Source organism: Myripristis murdjan, chromosome 4 (assembly GCF_902150065.1).
Source record: "Myripristis murdjan chromosome 4, fMyrMur1.1, whole genome shotgun sequence".
Lineage (NCBI taxonomy): Eukaryota > Metazoa > Chordata > Actinopteri > Holocentriformes > Holocentridae > Myripristis > Myripristis murdjan.
Genome location: NC_043983.1, coordinates 17,790,757 through 17,813,320, shown reverse-complemented (window position 1 = coordinate 17,813,320; position 22,564 = coordinate 17,790,757). Strand labels below are relative to the sequence as shown.

Here is a 22,564-nt window from a genome sequence, read left to right as displayed (position 1 = left end):
ATTTACTGAGTTTGAACTGAAGCCCATTTGACAAACTCCACAGAGCACTGATGAGAATAACTCCAGCTTTCCTCGTTCTCTCCGCCGCTGACGAGATTCTCACAGAGCAAAATCCTGAGATACCTCTTAGCTTCAGCTGGGGATGAATATGAGAAATAGTTCCTCCCTCCACAGAGAGAAACCATCAGAGGCAGTCTTTAGTGTGCGGCTTTACAGATCAGGCAAGTGGCGGCTGTGGCCTCAGAAAAAAGCCTTAATTAGCCTTCGCTCCCAGCAGACTGCCAACCCAAGAATAGGGGTTACATTAACAACAAAAAAGTGAACATTTTTAATCAACTCTCAAAGTGTTTCCTTGTACCCCAATGTCAACAGTTCACTAACACATAATTAGAATGAACAGAGGAAATGGATGTTTGGTAGGTGATGAGGTTTTATACATTTCAAAACACAAAAGTGTGAAGTGACAATTCACAGTCCACAAATGTAGAGTAAACGGCTGGAAAATGTGCAGTAATTTGAGGGGGGACTGCTTACAGGACTAGAGAGAGGAGAATTGCACTTAACGTTGAAATACATTATTTAACATATTAAGAATCATAAAAAAAACATTGTAAACTTTTAGAGAACAACATCCCTGGGGATATTTATATTAAAACATATTCAACAGTTAATTATGAAAATCACAGAACATCGTGCTTTTGACTCTTTTTGGTCTCTTGTCCATCATGAAATTCGGGACACAGCAACAGTAACACACTGAGCACCAGTGGAACAGCATCTCCAGTCAATGGACCATATTAAAGCATATCAGCCCCCACAGAGCAGCGGCTCCCAAAGTGGGCTCTTACAAAGGGTTTAGAGGGTCCCAGCAAAATAAAGACTGGCATTCATTTGAAGTTGAAATAGCAAGAGAATGATACAGGAATGTCCATTTTGACTGTTTGGTTTGATCTCTCCTGTTAACTAACCACACTTAACAACAGAAATCCTCCCAGACAGGCATCCCACAGTAAAAATCCAATCAAAAGAGGGTCTGCGGTCTAATAATGTTATTTAGGGCAAAAGTTGCTACCCATAAAAAAGGGGAAACTAACAGATCTGACTAGGGGGTGTAATGATTAATTTATTGCATCCATATATCAATTATATATTTTGCTGATTCGACTGCATCGATCAGCTAAAAAAAAGACTAATGCGGAGTTCAGCCTGAATCAATGTGAAAGGTGTTCAGTCGACTTATTCACAAAAAAGACCTAAGAATACTATGAAATGCACATTTGTTTTTTTTTTCTTTTTTTTTTCTTTTTTTTTTAATAAATAATGTTCAAGTATTTCTGTTTTTCACATTTCAGAAGAATACGGACAATCTTGCATAATTGCATGTTTTATTAGGATTTAAAATTTTAAATGTGACATTCTTAAATCGAGTTGCAAACTAGTGAATTGTACAATTCGAATTGAATCTGTGTTAAGATTTACACCCCTAGATCTGACAAATGTTGGCTGAAAAGGTGAAGTTATTATTCAAACATTTACCCTGATAAACCTTCTATCTCTTGCTATTCTATAAACAAAAGCTGTTTTTTGTGGGACGTGCCAGATAACATAGCTGGTTAGGTTAATACCACTTGGTGACTCAAATCCTCTTCAGTCAGTGGGCTTTAAATACTTCCAGAGAGTGTTGTTGTCCATGTACTGTGCGAACATTACTTTGAATTTAAAGAACGGTCCAGTCTGGCTCTGAAGTACGCTCTGGGGCTTCTAAGAGTCAATCAAACAAACCGCTTTACACCGAGGAACTGGTATAAAAAATGGAACAGGAAGTTGTCAACATGTATATGGTCTACGAGTAGAACAAAAAAGTGTGTTGAAAGGGCTTGGTGGGCATCTTTGATTGAAGGTTTTCTTTGACAGCTGGCCACTGGCCACAGACGTACAGTAAGTTATTCAGACAGTTTGTCAGTAAAAACTACAGTAAAGAGGTCAGGCTGTTACAGTATGTAAAAGTAGTTAGACAGGAAGCGTTTGGTGAGTATTTGTTAAGAGGTGCTATCCCCGAAATTTAACACATTTCATCTCTATCATGCTTTTGTGACGGGGGCTCTGGAGGCAGATGAGCAACATCTGCAATTTTTGGTTCACATGTCCAAATCAGTATCTAAAACGAATGACTCAAGAGTTAATTATGTACAGGATAGATGTCCAGTTTGTAATGATCCTGCTAATGTTTTCCATATATATGTATAATACTGTTACCTATTTCTTTGTACATGTACAGGCTGTACAAGCTGCATGAAGTATGAGATCCTTTTCTTTTTCAGTCAGTCCCTCCATAGCACACTCTAGCCCTCCGTTTCCCCGTGGACGTTCTCCATATGTACTTTGAGGTAGTCGTTCCTGGTGAACTTCTTATGGCACAGCTGGCACTCTGCCATGGGCCTGTTGGGGTTGTGTGTGAGTTTATGCCTGCTAAGCATCTTCTTCAAGCTGAATGACAGGTCACACACCTACAAGACACAACAGAGAGCATAGGAATTTAATAATCATGGGCACTGGGGCACACACAGTCTCTATAACCTTGTTAACCTCTGATCCTGTTTACCAAATTCATCTGCTCACTGTACAGCTTGTTGTCATTATCAAGCTGTGGAAGCCTTATCACAGGCACAGCCAGAGAAACCAAGAATGATTTGTAAATAACTTGGAATAGACTTTGGCGACAGAAATCACTTTTTCCCCCTAGTAGTGAGAGGGAATGCATTCAACTTAACATCCATCATAAATGAGCCATTTTACACTGTACAAATGACTCCATCGTCCTCTATCAATCATGATAATCCACCACTGGCTGGCGTTCAGCTGCAGTTCAACACATCGGTTCAGGAATCACAGCATGTCTCCTCCTCATTTTACTCCATCTGTTACTCTTAGAAACAGAGAGAGGCTTATGTTTGTTCTCGAAAAATTCTGCAGTGTTGCCGCACATGAAACATGCATCTCATTATCAAAAAACTCACAGTTACATTCATAAATCTCACATGCGTAAAAGGCAAAGAATAGAGCAGCTGAATGAGCGAAAGGAGAAGAATCTGCATCTGACAAAAATCAGATTTCTTTGTCAGATTGCAAATGCTAAATTTCTTCACTGCTGTCCACCGTAGGACTTTAACAGAAAATCAGATTTCAGCTGTCATGTGGTCCTGATTAGATCATGTCATTTGAAAATCTTGGTCACGAAGCCAAAAATGAGGTTGTAACGTCTTGTATAAATTCTGACACAATTAACTACTTAAAACCATGTTTCCCAGTGAATTTGGAGTTATTTGTGTATTATAAAGGCCACTATATGGTGTAAGTCTATGACCTTTAGTATTTCAGGTATTCCTGGCATTTCACGTGCCCCTTAAAATCAGCTGTAAATTTTAGAGGGGTCAGGGGCAGTCAGTAAAGCAGACAGAGCATCATGCAATCTTTATGTGACTTTCTAGAGCTGAGAATCATAAGCTTGCTGACTCAAATTTTTCAACACTACATCTTTTTATTAGACGCTCCATTGCAGAGCGACATGGAAGGCAAATGTTCAGCGGAATTAAAGGCAAACGTATGCTTGTAATAATAAAACTTGGATTGTGGAGGTTCACTTTCGAAATCGCATACACTGACTGACTGTAATCCATATGGCATATCCATATGGCATTTAATATTGCTAGATATAAAATCTGATCCAGTGTCAGTGAAATATTTTGACATTTACCAAGTGACACACAGTGTTGGGCCAATGAGAAAACGGTGTCCTTGTCTCATCTTAACCCGGACCTTTCTGCGTGCTTCCATAATGTTTTTAATGCCGTTATGATAGATGGAGCTTACAAAGCCCTTTACATGCTTGTCTGGAGAACACTCACGGAATTGTGCGCTTCTTTTGTTGGAGACAAAATCCACCCAAAAATAAAATCCACATGTTATTTCTATTATCTTCAATGGTTTAGCCCCAGAATTATGTACATAAAAAAGTCTCTTCCAACGCTAGAAAGAGACCAGACAGATCTTGGATGTCACTGGGAGACACTTTCTGGAGCTGCTCCACTGACAGTGAATAGGATACTGACTTTGTGGTTGTTAACAATAACCATGGGCAACTCTCCAGGGATATGGGCACATTTTCTGGTTTAGAAGCCAAGACAATGCCATGAATTGAGGCTTCTTTGGGTCCAAAGGCTCAAAGAAATTTTGAGTCACCAAAGACGGCCAATGAATTCGATTCAAATTTCTTTGTTTGTTTTTTCATTGTTTGATGATGTTAGGTTAGAACATTCACAAATATTGATTGATCTGCCCAGGACGAATCAAAGAGTATGATGTTATGATGTTGTGTTAAAGAGGTGTCTCGCCTCTTGGAAGCCTTTGTTCATAATCAACCCGACTGGGGTTTGGTCTAAATATACCTTGAACACCCCCAAACAGCTTTGAGGGTTCAATAAAGTTTCAGAGGATTTTGCATTTAAGACATTCTTTAAGACACAGTTGTGGCTTTCTACGTTAAAAAAAAACACAGTAAACACAGGGCAAGTATGTTTTCAATTTTCAGAAATGGTGATCGAAAAGCACGGCATTAACAGCGTCTTAAAAGGTTTGCTCTAAACATCAGGGAGATCCTCTGTTGCGTGTTCTCTCCCCAGTCTCTGAGAATAATTATTACTCCTACAGTATTATAAGCAGAGGGTAATTTCTCCCTCTGATCCTCTCAATGTGTTTACGTGAGATCAGCCCACCAGGCCCCTCCAGAGGAGCGAGATCACTATCTGCCTCTTATTGAGCCCCTCCTCCCCCTTCTTCTCCACATCTGGCCTCATGCCAGAGGCTGCCACCATGCACACAGCAAAATACATGCAAGAATTCAGGGAGCACAGACAGTCGTTGGTGTGAAGTTTAGAGGTAGAGGTCGCCGGACACTCACGTCACACTGGAAAGGTTTCTCTCCTGTGTGGGTCCTCATGTGCTCATCCAGTCCTCTTTTCTGACTAAAGGCCTTGTTACATTCACTGCATTTATACGGCTTTTCCTGCAGGGATAGAAAAACACACACACACACACACACACACAGAGAGAGAGAGAATTAAAAGAAGTCACAGCATCTTTCAGTATGCAGCAAAACAGCACCACACATGGACACATATTGTACACATATGGACAAAACCTGGAAGTGAAATTATGTCCAAAATGTACCAAAGCGCACACACAAATGTACTGGTACACATATATAGGGCTGTGACCTCACGGTACAATATGTATCAAGATACATCGGCCATGACATGTGCATCATCATACACTGCAATACTCTAGAGAAGTGACTGAAAATGTATACTTAGTGCTTAAACTATAATCTGCTGCAAAATACCTTGGCAGTCTAATAAAATATAATATAACATATGATATGATAATTCGGGTGACTTAAAACTATGTTATGCAAAATTGTGATTCCAATTCATTTAAACACAGTGTACTAAATTGTAGATGTCATAACATATGAAAATGAAGCCCATAAACAATACATATTGATACAAGGTGCTTGAAAATCACTAAAAAAATATCACAACAGCCAGCTGTAGTGAGTTTTTTTTTTCATCAAATCAATTAAAAATGTACATATTCCTGAAATACACACATGCTCATGCACATACACACACACACACACACACACACACTCAAATCCTCTCACTTGGCTCTCCCTGTGAGTTTATGAAGATATGAAATGAGAGATTGTACAGCCCCTGCAGTAGGGAGGAAATGACCGGCATAGGGGCCATCAGAAACACATGGATTCCTCTAAAGAGAAAGGAAAACACGGCAGAGAAAAGCCCTTTGAACGTGTATCAGTGCACTGGCACTCTGGGGCTGTAGAATATCACTCCTCTGTCTCCACACCTCATCAGTTTACCAAAGAACATTTCCTCTGCGCCTTCTGGAGGCCGGTCTGGGTGTCAGTCAAAAGAGCTATCTTACTGTGAATGTGATTCCACAAAAACTGTAACTCTGCATGTGGGTGCGTACATGTGTGTGCACACGCACGTGTTCGACAGGGTGGACAACTTCACGGGGGAGGTGTGTGCCGACGTCTGAAGAGAAAAAGTGGTGACACTTGAAAGACTTTAGAGTTAAGAGAAATGAGAAGCACAGAGATAGTGGGACTTTGGGAGTATGGTTCCCAGTGTCAGTCTTTGGGAAGCTGTTTTTGACAAGTCTGGCTGATAGCAAAGGCTTTACCCATTTAAAGCTTAGTTGTCATGGGAACAGGGTGAATGCAGGAAGTAAGGGTCCTGGGAAAAGAGCTATCATGTGGGCGGGGCAAGGAGTGCCCAGTGACACAAGATACAAAAGGAGGTAAAGATCAGGTTCATTGCGTGTGTGTGTGTGTGTGTGTGTGTGTGTGTGTGTGTGTCTGTGAAATGCCTTGAAGAAATGGAGAATGTGTGACCGTCTGTTTGATGCAAATTTCCAGTTAAAACTACTGGTTTAACGAGGATCACTTTTCCCAGTAAAGACCTCTTCTTCCATACGGGAATAAAGGTTCTTGAATAACACAGACAAAAAAAACAAAAAACTATGAGGGGTCAAGGTTCAGAGGTCAGGAAACACATGGATGGACTTAAGCGATGTGTTGTACCCAGAATGCATCACTGTGACCCCGGTAACATCGAACATCTGTACCTGGTGACCTTCATTCTTCAGCAGCTGTTCACCTTTTGACCTTTGACCTGACCTTTCCTCTGAATCTGACCGGTCTGTGCATCGATGAGTGTGAGGATGGAGCTTTGTTTATTTACTCCAGGAGAGGCTTGCGTCTCATGTGCCATGTAAAATATGTGTGTGTTTGTAAAGTAACATGGCTACAAGATGTAACTGTACTCTTAAACATTAGGGTGTGAGCTGAAATTTTAAAAATTACTGGCCATATTTGGTCAGTAATTGGATTCATTATAGATTGTAAATAATGCAAAAAAGGCAAAATCGACCTACCAGCTGCCAACAACCCTCCTTTTTTATTCAGTAATGAAACAAAACGATCAAGTGTTAAAACTTTTCAAAGTTCACTAGAGTAATGACAAAAACACCCGGCCTTCATGCCAAAGCGGAAGAAATGCAACTTTGTTCACAGGAAAACAATTGTAACTGACATGTTTACAGCCACAAAACTTTGTCAGCATCACCGAGATCAAAATGAAAATGAATATAAATATGAACAGCCAAAATTTCAGCAGTGATAATCAGCGTCAAATGTGCGTCTCGTTGTAGCTGCCGATGATGCCGCATGTGGAGTAAACACAAAACTACAAACACATCCATCTCAAATCTTCTGTACATTAACAGTGAGCTGCAACTCCTTCCCTCTGCCAAGTGACATTTGTTTTGCCGAACAGTGACTTCATCTGGTTCTGCTGTTTGTAACCGTTCAGCCCATATTTCAGAGCAGTCACAGCGCTATGAGCAAAGGCAGAGCTGGGAACATTAGGAGCAAAGCATCAGTCAGTTTAATCAGTCGCTCACGGGGAAATTATACCTGCCTGTTTCTACTGAGACTTCAGCCCGGCCTGGATACCTACACTATCAAGACAATCTAACAGCAGAGCCCGGCGCTCTGGAAACTATTACAGGAAAACGTCACATAAAACGTTTGAATTAATACTGTTGACAAGGCCCTACTGTCACTGTCATAGCCATGTAAATTGATGATGGAAACCTATGATGAAATACATATTAAGTCTCATTCATCAAAAGTGACACTAACACACATACCCAGATGCACAGAGAGAGCTCATGGAAAGTGTCGCTTTGGTGGGGAAATTCAGCGGGTCAAGAAGTGGTGCAGGGAAAATGGGGAGCGTCCCTTCTCAGGAAATGACCTCATGACGTCCAGTAAGACCATACCTTTCCTCTCTCCACCCCGGGCTCTGACTCAGTTTACATTTGCATGCTCAGGGCATCAAAACAATGCCTGCTATGTCCTCTGTAGGCTCTGTGTGACCTCAATGCTGCTGTCAATAGATTCATCTGTTCTAAGATTATAAAGGGGTTAAACCACATCTCTGAATCAATGATCAACACAGTGTTTAATTCTCTCTACTGTTAGTGTCTGTGGTATCTTTCTCTTTTGTGTCTGTACAAACTATCAGAGGCTGTGTTATAGAAGCAGCGAGTTTGGGAATTAGCCCACGAGAAAAAAGTGACTTCAGGGTAGCTTATTGACAACACAGGGCTTCCTTCATCAGGCAAGATGTGTGAGCCTTTCTTCCTAAAAGCTTTACAGGTCAGAGGGATGGCTCAACAGAAAACCTGAAGCAGGTCACTCCAGATTAAATGATAAAGTTACTGGGACGCCTGGAAGTGGTATGGTATCCACTCACCTCTCTCTTCACTTTTGCCTAGTAGCTTTCTCATGCCTTCTTTCTCCTTTCGCTCACTTTTTCTCACTCGTTCTCTTACAACAGATTGCCCACACTTTTCTACATCTTTGAACTGCACATTAAATATGATGCTTTCACATTTTATGTGACATACTTTATTTTGTGGTCACTAAGACTTTTGTAATGGCTGTCTGGTTGACCGGTTAAAAACGTTCATCCACAAAACAGCACCAAAAGTTACTACTCTACCACGGTTTCCAGGAGCGTTTCTATATTAAAATAGCATACATTCACAACAGTCACTGTGTGCAACTGTTAGCTCACACTCACTCACGACAACATTCACACAACAAACAACAGTGACTCATCCATCATTTGAATTTTGCAAATAAGAACCACAAAAAAACAACGGTGAAGACAGCACTTTACAGCTGCTTTTGTTCCCTGAATCCAAGACAAATACAATATGTGATCAATAGTCATGATAAAAATGTTTAGCAAAATAATAGAGTTTATCACTTTTGCCATGATCATGCCACATTATTAGGTAGATAGCATCTTTTTAACATTCAAATCTCCCTAGTAACAATAATGAAACCTACAGCAATGTCATTACAGAACAGACAGCCTCTCTTTTTATGTTTGTAGGGCAACAGCATAACCACAAATATCCAAAATGGTTATGGTTGTGCATGATATCCTAACAATTTAAATCATTTGCTGTAGAATTATGTATTGCCATAAAACTTAGAATAACATATTTAACTGTTGACAGCTAGCCTGAAACCACACAATTTAACCAAACAACAGACATTTATCGCATTTCTATGACAATTAGTCAACAGCAAACAGCAAGAGTTAGCAGTTAGCAGCTGTGTCAAGCAGCAAGGGCAAGCCAGGATAAAACCAGAGGTAATGCAATTTGCCTCTGTAATAAATACCTACAATTTGTTTTTGGAATAAAATTGAAGGATAGAGAACACTTTGGAAAAGCTGAGAGTCAATTTATTGCAGGTTCATCCTCAAATACAGTATATTTTTTGTTCTCACTGTGGTTTATAGTACCTGTGTTCATGAAAATGAGTTCTATTTTTAAAAACTCTGACCACAATTTCCTTTTCTTTTCTCTTGGCAGTCATGACACTGGTAGTTAGTTCTCCTAACATAGATGTTAACCCTGCCTTGCAGGCTCGCCACAATACACATCATAATCATAATACCAACAATATACGCCGTCAACTGCCCAGTTAAACAACTGGGAAACTAAAACTTTTTCAATCTGCATCTTCATTGTCTTCATTTGCAGTATAGTTTCTGTTGTCTCATTTGGTTTTGTCACTAATTGCAGTTTGTATTGTGTCTGAGACATGGTAATATTTACAGTCATAGCACAACAGTAAAATTATTACCACAGCATCATCAGCTGATAGGTCAAGAAATTAAGACCAGTACATACTGTTTTTTTTATCTGGATGTAAGCTCAAACTGTGCACAGTTGGAAAAAGGGTGCCAACAGTGCACAGAAAATAATTTCCATGCAGGCAACAGTAGCAGCTGCCTAAACTGTGCATACAATAAAAACTCCTGACTGACAAGAGCGCAGAGAGGATATGGTATGAAAACTTACACGAGTGTGGGTGCGGATGTGCATCTTCAGACCATCGTTCTTGCTGAATGCTTTGTCACAGTAGGGGCACTGGTATGGACGCTCACCTAGACAAGAAAAACATCCATCAGTGTACTGTGCACAGGACTGTATCATCCCCATATGAAGCTGACACAGTACTGTACATGTTTTAAAGTAGGACTCCATCAAACTACAGGGGGTACTCACATTTTGATATAGGAAACACCACAAAAATTTATGGACACATTCTCAAATAGTAACACAAATCAACTACATATATGTATAAGCACAGATAAACGGATATTCTCTACCATGACTAAAAACATCGTAAGATAAATCTGCCCTGTCAGGTACAAGAAAGGGGGAAAAAAGGACATTGAGAAAACAATATTTTTGTATCATGGCCATGCAAAACTGATGGTTCTGTTTCCAGCCAGCCCGATGATCTAAGCTTCACAAATACTCTTGTGTGTGTGTGTTAGGGCTGTCAAAACTATCGATACTTCAATAAATATTTATACTAAACATTTGAAACGGTTCCAATACTTCTTTCCAACAGTATGGATAGCTGTGTTTTCTCTAAATCAAAAGTAAACCTTTTCTGCTCCGCTTCCTACCACACACACACGCAAACACACACACACACACACACACACACACACACACACACACACACACACACACACACACACACACAGAAAGAAAGACACAAACCGCATCACTGCCCACAGCCCCTCCTCACTTGCCGTCAGGTCAATAGGTTAGCTTCAAAAATGTACTACTTCTACTTTCAGGAGTGTACTCCTGAGGTAAAAATCTCTAGCTAAACATGGCAGAGCAGCAGAGCCTCCCTGACCAGCTTTGGTAGAAAAAGAAAACAGCAAAAGCACCATTTGGAGTTTTTTCTGCATTCTGAGTCTGACGAACATGGATAGGCCAAGGATGTCAGAAGACCAATATGCAAACAATGCTATAAAATAGTGCCAATAAAGGAGACTAACTTGGCAAATCACATTAAGAACCATCATCCTACTCTACATAAAGAATTTGGAGTTGGTGGAAAAATTAAACATTTACCATTAAAATGTGTACTACCCAACACACTAGCCAGTTTTGCTTAAGGTCTCCCTGAGTAACAGTTGAGTTGGGTGTAGGGTCTAGTAAATAGAGTGAGGTGCTGTTGTGCTTGACAACACAGGGCCTCCCTACATTAAATGAATACACAAGTACTTCATTTTTAATTAAAATCCATTTTATATGCTCCTTAATATAGTGTTATTTTTCCCCCGGTGGTATCAAAAATAGTATTTGTTTAAATTTAAATTGAATTAAAGTTTGAAATTCTAGTGTTGTGACAACCCTAGTGTGCATGTGCCCATAGGTGCCGTTGCTGACATGCTCTACTGCCACTGTAGTTTGACCACAGACCACAGATTTTGTCCATTGCTTTCTATGTGAGCTAGCATTGGCCCACATATAGGAGCACATCAGAGGCTGGGCGAGCACTGCGGCTTATCCCAGTTGGATCAAAAGCAGTCCAGCCAACCTCCTGGAGATCCTATCTGAACACGCAGCAGTGATGACAAAGAGGAAGTGACAAGCTGTCAGTCAAACGGCCTGCCGACACGTGGATCTGTTTACCCCTGGGCTGATCCACAGGCCAGATAAGAGCACCAGGGTTGATTACTAATCTATAGAAGGGATATGAGGTAACCCACAGAACCACAATGAAATGAACGTTCCAGGCAAAATACAGTACAATACTGAGTAGAAAAAAACTCTACTGAATTCATTTTAATAGATGAGCCTTTACATTTTACCATCAAACTCAGTTTAATATATATCATTAATGAAGATAAGATGAAAAATATATGTCAGTGAATCAAATACACTGTGTAATTTATCTTGGCTCAATTGTTTTAGTTCTAATGAAATAAGGGATTTTTGGAGAGCAAATTACACTTGTCTGAATTAAGACATACTCCTGCTATGGTGTAAATAGAGCAGCTCCTGGGGGACTCCAGGAGAGCAACAGTGACTTAATAAAATGCTGCCTGAAAGAGATACGGATAGCTGCACAATTGTCTGTGTTCTTGCAGTAGAGCAATCTAGTTTCTCATCCACTTCACATGGTGTAATCTCTCTTTAGTGACTAATAGTTGAACAGGCAAGCAAGTAATTTTATTGGTGGGGGAGATGGTTCGCCCCTTTAAGTAATAAGGTTAATTAGCTGTGTTTCCTTGGGATTCAAAATGCAAATATGCTTATTAAATCAGAGAAGCCACCCAGGGAGTATATTAGAAGAGTAATATTGCCCCACTGCTACAAACACATCTATGTTGGAGAGATATTTCACTTCTCTTGCTAACGGCAAGTGGATGACACTTAAATTCACTCTCTACTTAAGCAGTCAGGATGACGAGAATTTATTATGGTTGACGTCTTCATTGGCCATTTTCTATCATTTGATTCCATTATAAGTAAGGTAGCAAAGGCAAACATTTATATTTGTCTTAAGGAAACTTACCACAGTTGTTTTTAAATTAGTTGGATCTGCTATCATGCAGCAAATACAAAAGCTAGATTGTACGCCCACCATAAACTTCCCACAAGAGGGCTTCAGAGGAACACAGAGAGGAATGCTATGAAACAAACTAATGAAATGTGTATCCTAAGGTGAGTGTGGAAAGGGTTAACGTGACATATGTAGAGTAATTACACTTTCTGAAACATGTGCAGAGGGCAGCTCAGAATTCTGGCCAAAATCCCCTCCTACGTAATTTCAGCCTCTAGGAGGCCTTTTGTTGACAAACAGGAAAATCTGAATCCCAGATGTGTTTTGAGACAGAGGAGACCAAATCTTATGTCTTATGTAGCACGTTTGGTATCAGGTTAAGGCCCTGCACTAGCCTTGGGGAGTCCTGGGGAAGGCATTAGTGTGCTAATAGCATTGGAGCACAGTGTGCCAGTGTACTCTGTGGCTTGGATCGCATCCCTCCCAGGAGCTGGCTAGTGTCAGTAAATACATAGCACAGACAACCACACCCTGCAAACACAGAGGCTTACAATAAGTGCACGCCAATTCACCTACTTAACCTGTATAAGCTTAGGCTCTGGACATGTGCATCTGCATTATGAATCTATGACAAAATGCAAGAACAAGCTTGTCAATAGTCCATATCCCAATGGTGATATATGGACTCCTTGACTGATACATATGTCTAACTCACTCAAAAAAAAAAAAAAAAAAAAAAAAAAAAAAATGTGCTAAACTATGTCTCAGATATAATGGTACTCAATTCAAAGAAACTGAATCCATAAATGAAACAGGAAATAAACAAATGCTACTCTGGGGCTGAAGTGGTAACATTCTTGTTACATCCATGTCTTTTATTCACGCAAAAGGCTTAGTGTCTGTTCTGTTGAGCATTACTGTAACTAGAAACCCTCCACTTATTCTCCAGATTGAGCCAGATTGTTTGGGGATTATGAGGGGTGGCTGCAGCACTGAGCCAGGGTTTTATGTGTGTGGAGATGGTAACTGATTTAGCATGTGCTGAAACAGTACACCATCTCTTTGACCCTGGGTGTCTCCCCCACCCCCTGCTGCGGCCCTCACACTCCTTGTCTGCTAATCGATCCGTTTGGCACCCCTTGTGTGTGTGTATGGGTGTGTGTCTGGTTAGCAGATGGTCTGCTCTGTCGCCTGCCTGCCGCACAGCGTTCGTGTTATGGAGAACGCTTTGTAGCTTCAGGCCCTGGTCTGAAAGACATTAGTGCTGTCCGTCAGAAATTAATTCCTGGCTTCCTCCAGTCCAACCAGACAGTGGCCCTCCACTGTCCCTGTGTCTGCCCTGTGCCACATGCCGACAGAGGCCACTGAGGTAACGCGATATCAATGTGTTTGAGCCGATAAGAGATTGCCTTTGATCAGCCATAGAAACGCCCAACAACGTTTACACTTGACCTTTCTATTATGGCCAGGGTCTCGGTAGATTTCTCCATTTCCTCAAACAATTTTCTTAAACTTGCCCATGTGAAAGAACCTGTATCAGACGAGCCCACGCCCAATCCTCGCCAGACTCGCCTCACCACACATGCAACATATTCAAACTCAGAGTCTCGACACAGGGCCCAGAGCACCATCCACACATCCCAATTAACCATTTGCATGGTGCCCACATAAGACTCAAACCAGTGACAGAGAGGAGAGCCACCGACACTCATCATGGGGACAGACATGGCTATTCAGAACGTGGTGATTTTGCTTTACAAGACTGTAACCATGACCACGATCAAGACAAACAAAGTCTACCTAAGGAGGACCAGTTATTCCAGACTTCTGCCAGATGTATATTTGGACTTTGAGTTGCTTTGTCCTGAGACCATTTAAAGCTGCTGCACGTTGCATTTTTAAACATCAAAATATGTCTTAGTATAATTATTGTTGGCAATTCGAGGTAACTGGTAACTTATACCTGACACCAGGGGTATTGTTAGAGCTGATGTTTCTATAAACGTAGACCACATTTCCCATAAACCCCATTGCTTCCTGTTGAAAAGTATGATGTTGGTACTTCCTCCCTCATCCTGATTTCACTCCACAAGTGTTTTTTATTCAGTCTCTTTTTTGAACAGGATAAACATCTTGGGAGAGATTTTTCCTTTGCCTTTTCTGTTGTTCTGCCATTATTGCATCTGAAAGCTTTAGGTCCATTTGCACTGAGAACAGCAGTTGTCTGCCTGTTTGGTGCTGCAGAACAATCTGTATTTGTACAGTAAAGCAATTCAGCATAAAGTGCACAAAATAAAATGGAGAGCAGGTGTGAGAGTGCACTTTTTTCTAAGTTTGTGTCTCTCTTGGTATCTGATTTTCCTATTAACAATGTACAGTATTTTTTTAACACTACCTGTTATTGAATCTATCTACAGTAATAGAAATATCTAGCTTAAGCCTGACTGTAATTCCTTCCTGCTTAACTCTCTTTGGTATAATGTGAACATGCGCAGCACCAATCAGGCAGAATATGACTCAGAATATTTCAAAATTGCAAGGTTTTTTTTGTTTTTTTTTAATATTAAAATGTAACATGTAGCACATATAATAAACACTGCAAAACAAAGTAAAGAGGATCTCCTTATCATCTGTAATCTTAAAGCCACAACACCACTCCTGGCTCTACTTCTCTGAGTTCATATAGGTTGTTCATATAGGTTATAGGTTATATAGGCTATTTAGGCTCTAAGAGACAATCACAGTCATAGTCAAAGTCTGGAACAGACATGTCTGTCAGCTATTTCTGAGTTATGCAAATCAAACTAGCTTGATTTTGAAGACAATGACAGTCACTGTGCAACAAACACACATGATTCATACATCAGCTGATTACCCTCCCATCTATGTAATGATGAATGGAGTAACTGAATCAGCAGAATTTTTACAATAGTTTTTGCTTCATTTTTTTAACCTGCCTCCATGTTATATTTACAGAAAAACTCACCCATAAATAACAATGAGTACAACAAAGGCTACTTATATTTCTGATTTTTAAAGTTGTTACAATCAGAAAATTCCATGATTATTTACTTTTTGGTGTTTATTTTTCATTGATTAAGTTGATTTTTTGTTGGGCTAGTAAATACAGATTTTGGGCAAATTGGACTCTGACCTGGCAAGTGCACACTCTTAACACTGGCACAGTGTGCCTTTTTGGCTACTATTAGAAATAATTTTTTTAAAAAGCAGAGTAAAACCTGTAATCATAATATATGATGATCTCTTAAGTAGGGATTATGAAACTGAACTCAATAAATTATTTATGTGTTCAATCATTATGTGTAGCATGATGTCAGTATGATACTTGAGGCACCAGGTTCTGTCAACATTTCCTTTGGCACAGGTATTTTTCATAACCCTGCTGCTGTTATTTACCACATCAGGGCGCATTTTGGAAAATCCACTTACACTGCCCTATGATGTATATTTGACTGAATCTGTGCCACCATAGGCCAAAATGAATAATCTAGAAGGACAGCAACACCCATCATAACTAGTGAGTACAACACGGCCCTCATCACTCCCTTCCAAGTTTTTGACAGCTTAGTTTTTATTGGGAAAATGGCTGTTGGTGATATCATCAAGAGTTTTCTCTGAGGCAATGTGTGCCTGCCTCTGTGGTTTTGGAAAGAGATTCAGTTAAGCACAACAATCATGGCCAAATCTGAACAAAAACAAAACTGAACATATGTTTCTTACCAGCCCCTTAGTCCTTTCAGGATGATTTGTTTTAATCTCCTTGAAATTTACACATCACTTTACTCCTTTGTCTCATAAGGCTTGACAGTGTCTGAAGGTAAAATGATATGGGGGGAAAGCTCCAGGGAACCCTTACAAAGTCCTCTGTGTTTAGCAGGTAAATAATCAATGCTGACTTGTTCATGTGAAGGGATGGCAGGAAGACAAACAATATCAAGCTTTCCTGTCTCACATCCTGAGAAGCTGTCCACATTCAAGTCGTCTCTCTCAGCTGGGGGCCTTCTTTAAGAGATTACTGACAGAAAAACAAGACATCTTAAAAGTTTTACCAACAGGCCCGTTTTATGATTTACACATTCCACAATTCTGTCGCAATTTACATACCCACACATGAGTTACATGAGTTGTGTGTGCCCACCAAATTACTCTTCACTGTTCGAGAACAAGATGAGCCTTGTCAGGATTGTCCCTCAGGGAACAACTCACACTTTCACCAAAGCTTATTTTTCCTCACACAAAAACACAACAAACAAAAAGTCCCGGTCTATAGAATGACGGGACAGATTTACAGCCAGTCAGGGTCAAGGGTCATCCCGCTGGATGCTTTCTTGGAGTGGTCTTTTCTCCTCTTTCTCCTTTCTTTCTTTGAGGTGTCCCCTTCGCTCCCACCCCTCCCCCAGCATTCCCCCATGGCCCGCTCTTTTGTTTATTCTATATAAATACAATCAGACTGGGCCATGTCCCACACTGGTATACATTCTCTCGCTGTGCCTCTCTGTCTGTCTGTCTCTCCTTCACACATACACATGCATGACGCACACACACACACACACACACACACACACACACACACACACACACACACAAAGGAAGCCGTTGACATCGTGCGGCAGGCTTGTCAAAGGACCAATGTTTTGCCATCACAACTCCTAACTCACGCTCAAATGTATACACACACTTTGAGGAATTACCACCAACCTTATCAACACCTGGAGGGAAATTTTAATGGGCTTCATAAATGTTTCTATCTGAAAACCTGTCATTTTAATTTGATGTGTGCTATGTGTGCTATGGGAAAAAAAGGAATATAAAAAAGGGTGGGACAATTTCATGCAAGATTAAAACACTATGACTAAGATTTGCTCATTTGGATGGTCATTCACGGTGCACTGGGAATGATGAAATAGCTGTATTCAGATTCAATGGGCAGATAAGCCCACAGAGAATGTATTGCCCTCCAGCTACAAATACATTCCAGAGATTAAGGGATTGGTATTTTATATTGGAAATAGGCATTGTTTGAGGAAGCTGCTCATCTTGAGAGGATTTTTGCAGGTGCATATGTAGCAGAGTGAACTGATGTGCGGTTTCAATCCCACAAAACAGGGAGGACAATAACGATAACAAGAGGAGAACATGAGAGAGATAAAGACAAGGAAAGACAAATGAAGTTTAAGTGGGAGTGAGAAAAGAAGGAGGACAGCCAAGAGGAGGCAGAGAAACACAGAGAGAGAGTGAAGAGAGTTTAGTTTAGAGGCCAAGAAGTGTGTGTGCGGCTGTGCCAGGCCTCTGCACCAGTCTGTCGGTAAGGAAACGCACAGGAATGTGTCACTCTCCAGTTTAAGGCAGTTTAATGAACATCCAGTGTGAAACAGGGACATTGTTACTGCAGTGAGTAAACTGGCTAGCTCTGTGGATATGACCGCATGGGTAGTGCTGATACTCTGGATCTTTGACAGAGCATGTGATGTTAATGACATCCGATGTGGAGGGCCACTGACCTGTATGGCTGCGGATGTGGACCCTTAGCGTGCCGTTGCTGGCAAACTTCTGTCCACAGTATGGGCAAATCTTCTCTTTCTCCCCTGTGTGCGTCTTGGATGGAAATAATAAACAGACATGTGGTTAATGTTAAGACATCACATTTGTTACATTCATCTTCACGTTCCTCCTACATTAAAAATCAAGTTGTGATCTTCTACTACCCATGCAAAGTCGATTAGATTGGTTTACTTTACAAAGCATAAGGTTATCCAGGGTTTTTAAATACTGTTAAGTAAAGAATAATAATAATAAAATATATTTATGAAAAAAAATATTTATGTTTTTAATGCACCACTGTCTACTAGCAGAACCTGTAAATGCAAGTGCACACGTAAGTAAAATGTGACAGATGCTGGATTTTTGAGGTCACTCCATAAATTAGAATTTAACAGTAAAAAAAACTTCAGCTTACAATATATTGGCTATTTTTTAATGCATAAAAGCACATTTGTGCAGCAAGGAATTATCAAATTTGGTAATCAAATAGTCGTAATAAAGATACATACTGGAGGGTTGATATTTCACAGGTGAACAATAAACATATTAGCTTCTCAACAAAATCAACACCCCTATCAACTCAGTTGTGACTCTCCACTCTGCCAACTCATATACAATATAAAGTTGTGTAAACAATGGAGTCGGCTGGACAAACATTTAATGATAACACTTTTCAAATTATCTCAATCCCTATTTACTGCCATATGTAATTTTTTTGGGTATTACCCAACACACATGCCAGTGTTGATATATCAGTGATCAGCCAATACTGGCTGACAATATCAACCAGCTGATGTATCAGTCGGGGTCTAATGTTCACACATGACACTGGTTCTGGCGAATTATCCTGAAGGCAGGATCAAAGAACACAGAAGATGCAGATTTGCACTAGGGTCCAAAGCCCAGGAGACGAAGGGTGAGGGTGCATTAATGCATTCTTCTCTTCATCCTCCTTCTCCTCCACCTCCTTCCACTCCCTTTACCTCCCAACAGTCCAAAGTGTTGAACTGTGAGGACTCATACGGGGTGCACATGCACACAGGAGGAGGCATGTGGAAAGAGTATGCTGCATGTCTAGAGAGTTTCAGAGTTTCTCACTTTTCTTTTTTTCTTTCTACCTCCCTCTACCTTTTGCTTAACCCCTCCTATTTCACTCCTCTTCCTCTTTCTCACTGTTGAAAAGCAGGTCCTGAATTCTGCTCCTGGCCTGTTGTAAATACCAAGAATAAAAACGAGTATGAAAGGCTCAAACTCAGAGTGACAGTTTCAACAGCAGTACAACAATACAGGAACACCTCCTCCCTGGGCCCCCATCCGCCCCCCATCACCCCCCTGTGTCCCTCTGACACCTCTGGTGTTTCGTTACAAAGCCTTCGTCCAAACACACACTCTCACACAGACACACACACTATGGATCACATGTACACACACACACACACACACATATTCATACATACATGTATGCACACACCCATAACGAACATACATGCACACAAACACACACATTTATGCACATTCAACCTCATGTACAAACACATGCGTCCCAGATGGTCTGGTGTTGCATTGTTTAGTTAGTTGTTTGTACAACAGGAGAAACATCACTGGTATTCTACCTCCATAAACAGCAGCAGCATAACTTCCCTCTGGCATCTGCACTCGGGAACATCAAGTTCCAAAACATAACTGAGGAATTTAGCGAGAGTTGCAGGTGATCATTGAGACTGTTTTTATATATGTCATTAATAACTCAACAGCCAACCCTATTATTATCATTTATATGTACATATGTGCACATGCTTCTAGCCTAGTTCTGAGAGATGGGACAGTCTTGTACAATACAGAAAACATATATGCATGCAGATACATGCAGACACACACACACACACACACACACACACACACACACACACACACACACACACACACACACACACACACAAATACACATGCCTCCTTCTCATATAACACAAATCCAGGCTCACTGAGGAGAAGGCATTTACTGTTATACAAGAGCACTCAACGAATAAACCAGTTCTCTAGGTATAGCCCGTTGCGCCAGAAATTTGCATCATTACTGTTCATTTCCACAGTAATCAGTGGAGCAAGAACACGTGTCCATATATGTCTGAAGTACAGGGAAACAAAAACACGACCAAAATTAAAACATCCATTCTCTCAGGCCAAGGCTAGAAAAGGAAGCAAAAAATAATGATTCTATAGCCACTCAGTTTTATATTCAGTCTGAAAATCTTAGTATTCTTAAAAAAAATCAATTTCTGCCAGTGTGGAGAGACAATTACACTTTTTTTTATTTTTAATTTTCTGGAAGTGCCAGTTTCTTGAAACAAGGTTTAATATACAGTAAAGGGTCACCTTACTTTCATCAAGAGATAAATTGTAACTGGTAACAAGTAAAGTTATGTGATTTTATGAAATATATGATATAAGACTCACAAAAACATTCTAGCCCTAGGCACAAAGAACAATGCTCTGCTGTGCACAAGGTTGGATTAAACAACCATGGGGCCCCTGGACATACACATCCTATTGCTCCCATCCCACCACCCCCCTATTCTCCAGTACACACCCACACACCATAACTCAAGATACTAGCCCATTTAAAACACAAATATAAACATTTTACAGCCTCCAAGATATATATGAAACTCATATTTAGTTATTACATGCTGTCATTCTTTGCATCTAGAGGTTACTCATCCAATTTAAGAGTGATAACATGTGTGCAGTCCCAAGGCAAGCTTTATTTTTATGTCATGGGGCTACCCGCTGTTTACATATGGGTTGCAGATTGTGGTGTTTTGGAGGTAGGGTCACAGGTGGCAGAATTGGAGGACCAAAAATATATATATCAAATGTTCAAATTTATTGTAAAAGTTTGATTAAGGGCCTGCATCCATCAGGCATCAATTACAAGCAGAAAATTGAAAGCAACCAAAAAGGAAACTGCATCGTGACACTTTGGAAACAATGCCTGGTGGACACAGGCCCTATGTCTGTACATAGACCCATCCTGTCCTAATTTGTGGCCTACAGCTGCACAGGGGCCACCAGGGGCCCGAGGGGTCTGTGCCGTGTATGCTCCATCGGTAGTCCAGGCACGGCTGTGCATCAGTATCTATCCCACATGCCAACTAAATCCATTCAGCCTCAGTGGCTACATGCTTGAATAATTCCATTCATGATTTGACTATTCAGGAGAACTGGCCTTGGGTTGATGCATGCAAGCATCATACCATGGAATAACCCAGGTAAACTCTCACTGTGACTACGAGCTTTAGATGCCTGTCTTACAATGATATCAATCAGGTCACTCAATCGGTCAAACAAACTTACCTTATTATTTTCACTTTGCATTTTAATCATCTGCGTGAATTCAGACTCATTCAGCATTATGGGTACATTTTTATGCCAACAAAACATGGTGGTAAAGATTAGATATTATTACTGATGAATGATTTAATTCCCCTGTGTTAGAAGTAAACAAATATTACCTGTTTTTTTTTTTTTTTGCAGCCAGATTGTTCTATCTGTAGGCGGGCCAGCACAGTTGGCCAGAGATATTCTGTTAATTGGCTTATTGACGGCAATGAGACTCTATTGTAGAGTATCCAAAGGTCCATGTAAACAGCTTAACCTAGCAAGACCTTGACCAGAGTATGGCCAATAGCTGGGTTACACTGTGCATGTAAACGCAGCCTGTAAATTGTCCTCTCCTCGGCAACCTGACTTTGATCAAGGCCAGGCCTCTCAGCACTCTCCTGAACTCTGCAACCAATGAGACAGCTCACATGCCTGTTTTTGTCCCTACTGTTCTAAGACAACCTCTAGACATTTTCTTTTTCTGTGTGCCAAGAAACTGTTTGGTTTCAGTCATGATCCATAACCACACCAGACGTTGTCAGATTTAGGGTTCATAATGTGCAGTGGGATCTGTTTGGAGCTTTGAAACCCTGTGGAGCTAATGGACTAACTGCCATTTCTAATCAAAGTAGGAAGTGATTCCTTGACAGCCCAAGATATAAGTACACATATCAGCTAGGTACATCACTTTCCTGCGATGAGGAGTAGCAGGAATCATGGATATGAAACAATGAAAAACATTTGGTAGTTTAGAAGGCAGGGCTGTCATCTGATGATGTTTGATAAGGCTTGATGATAGCAAATTCGATTTGGTACTGAAGTTCAGCGGAATGCTTATGCTGCTTTTTCCTTTAACTGCAGCACTGAGAAAGGGGTATATTCTTTGTCGTAAAGCAAGACTTCAGTCAGTATCACTTGCAGGAACACAATGATAATTTTATGAATCAGTTTTGGCAGCAGTTTCACATCACACTGCTTTGGTTCACACAGTCAGCAGGTGTCATGTGTGAGATTTCAAATGAATGTGTATAAATTTCTCTTTTTCACAGTTACGCTTCAACTGAGTTTTGAGGAAAA

At 40.5% G+C, this 22,564-nt stretch overlaps 1 protein-coding gene across 1 annotated transcript in view; it reads right to left on the bottom strand.

Moving 5' to 3' along the window:
- Positions 1-1,276: 1,276 nt before the first annotated feature.
- Positions 1,277-22,564, bottom strand: part of prdm5 (PR domain containing 5) — a 34,360-nt gene continuing 13,072 nt past the window's right edge. Inside the window, exons 13-16 of the mRNA XM_030050429.1 lie at positions 18,067-18,160; positions 10,030-10,115; positions 4,958-5,062; positions 1,277-2,507 (exon numbers count right to left, since the gene is read on the bottom strand). Coding sequence (XP_029906289.1) covers positions 2,343-2,507; positions 4,958-5,062; positions 10,030-10,115; positions 18,067-18,160 — 450 coding nt within the window. The 3' untranslated portion in view covers positions 1,277-2,342. The remainder of the gene's footprint in view (positions 2,508-4,957; positions 5,063-10,029; positions 10,116-18,066; positions 18,161-22,564) is intronic.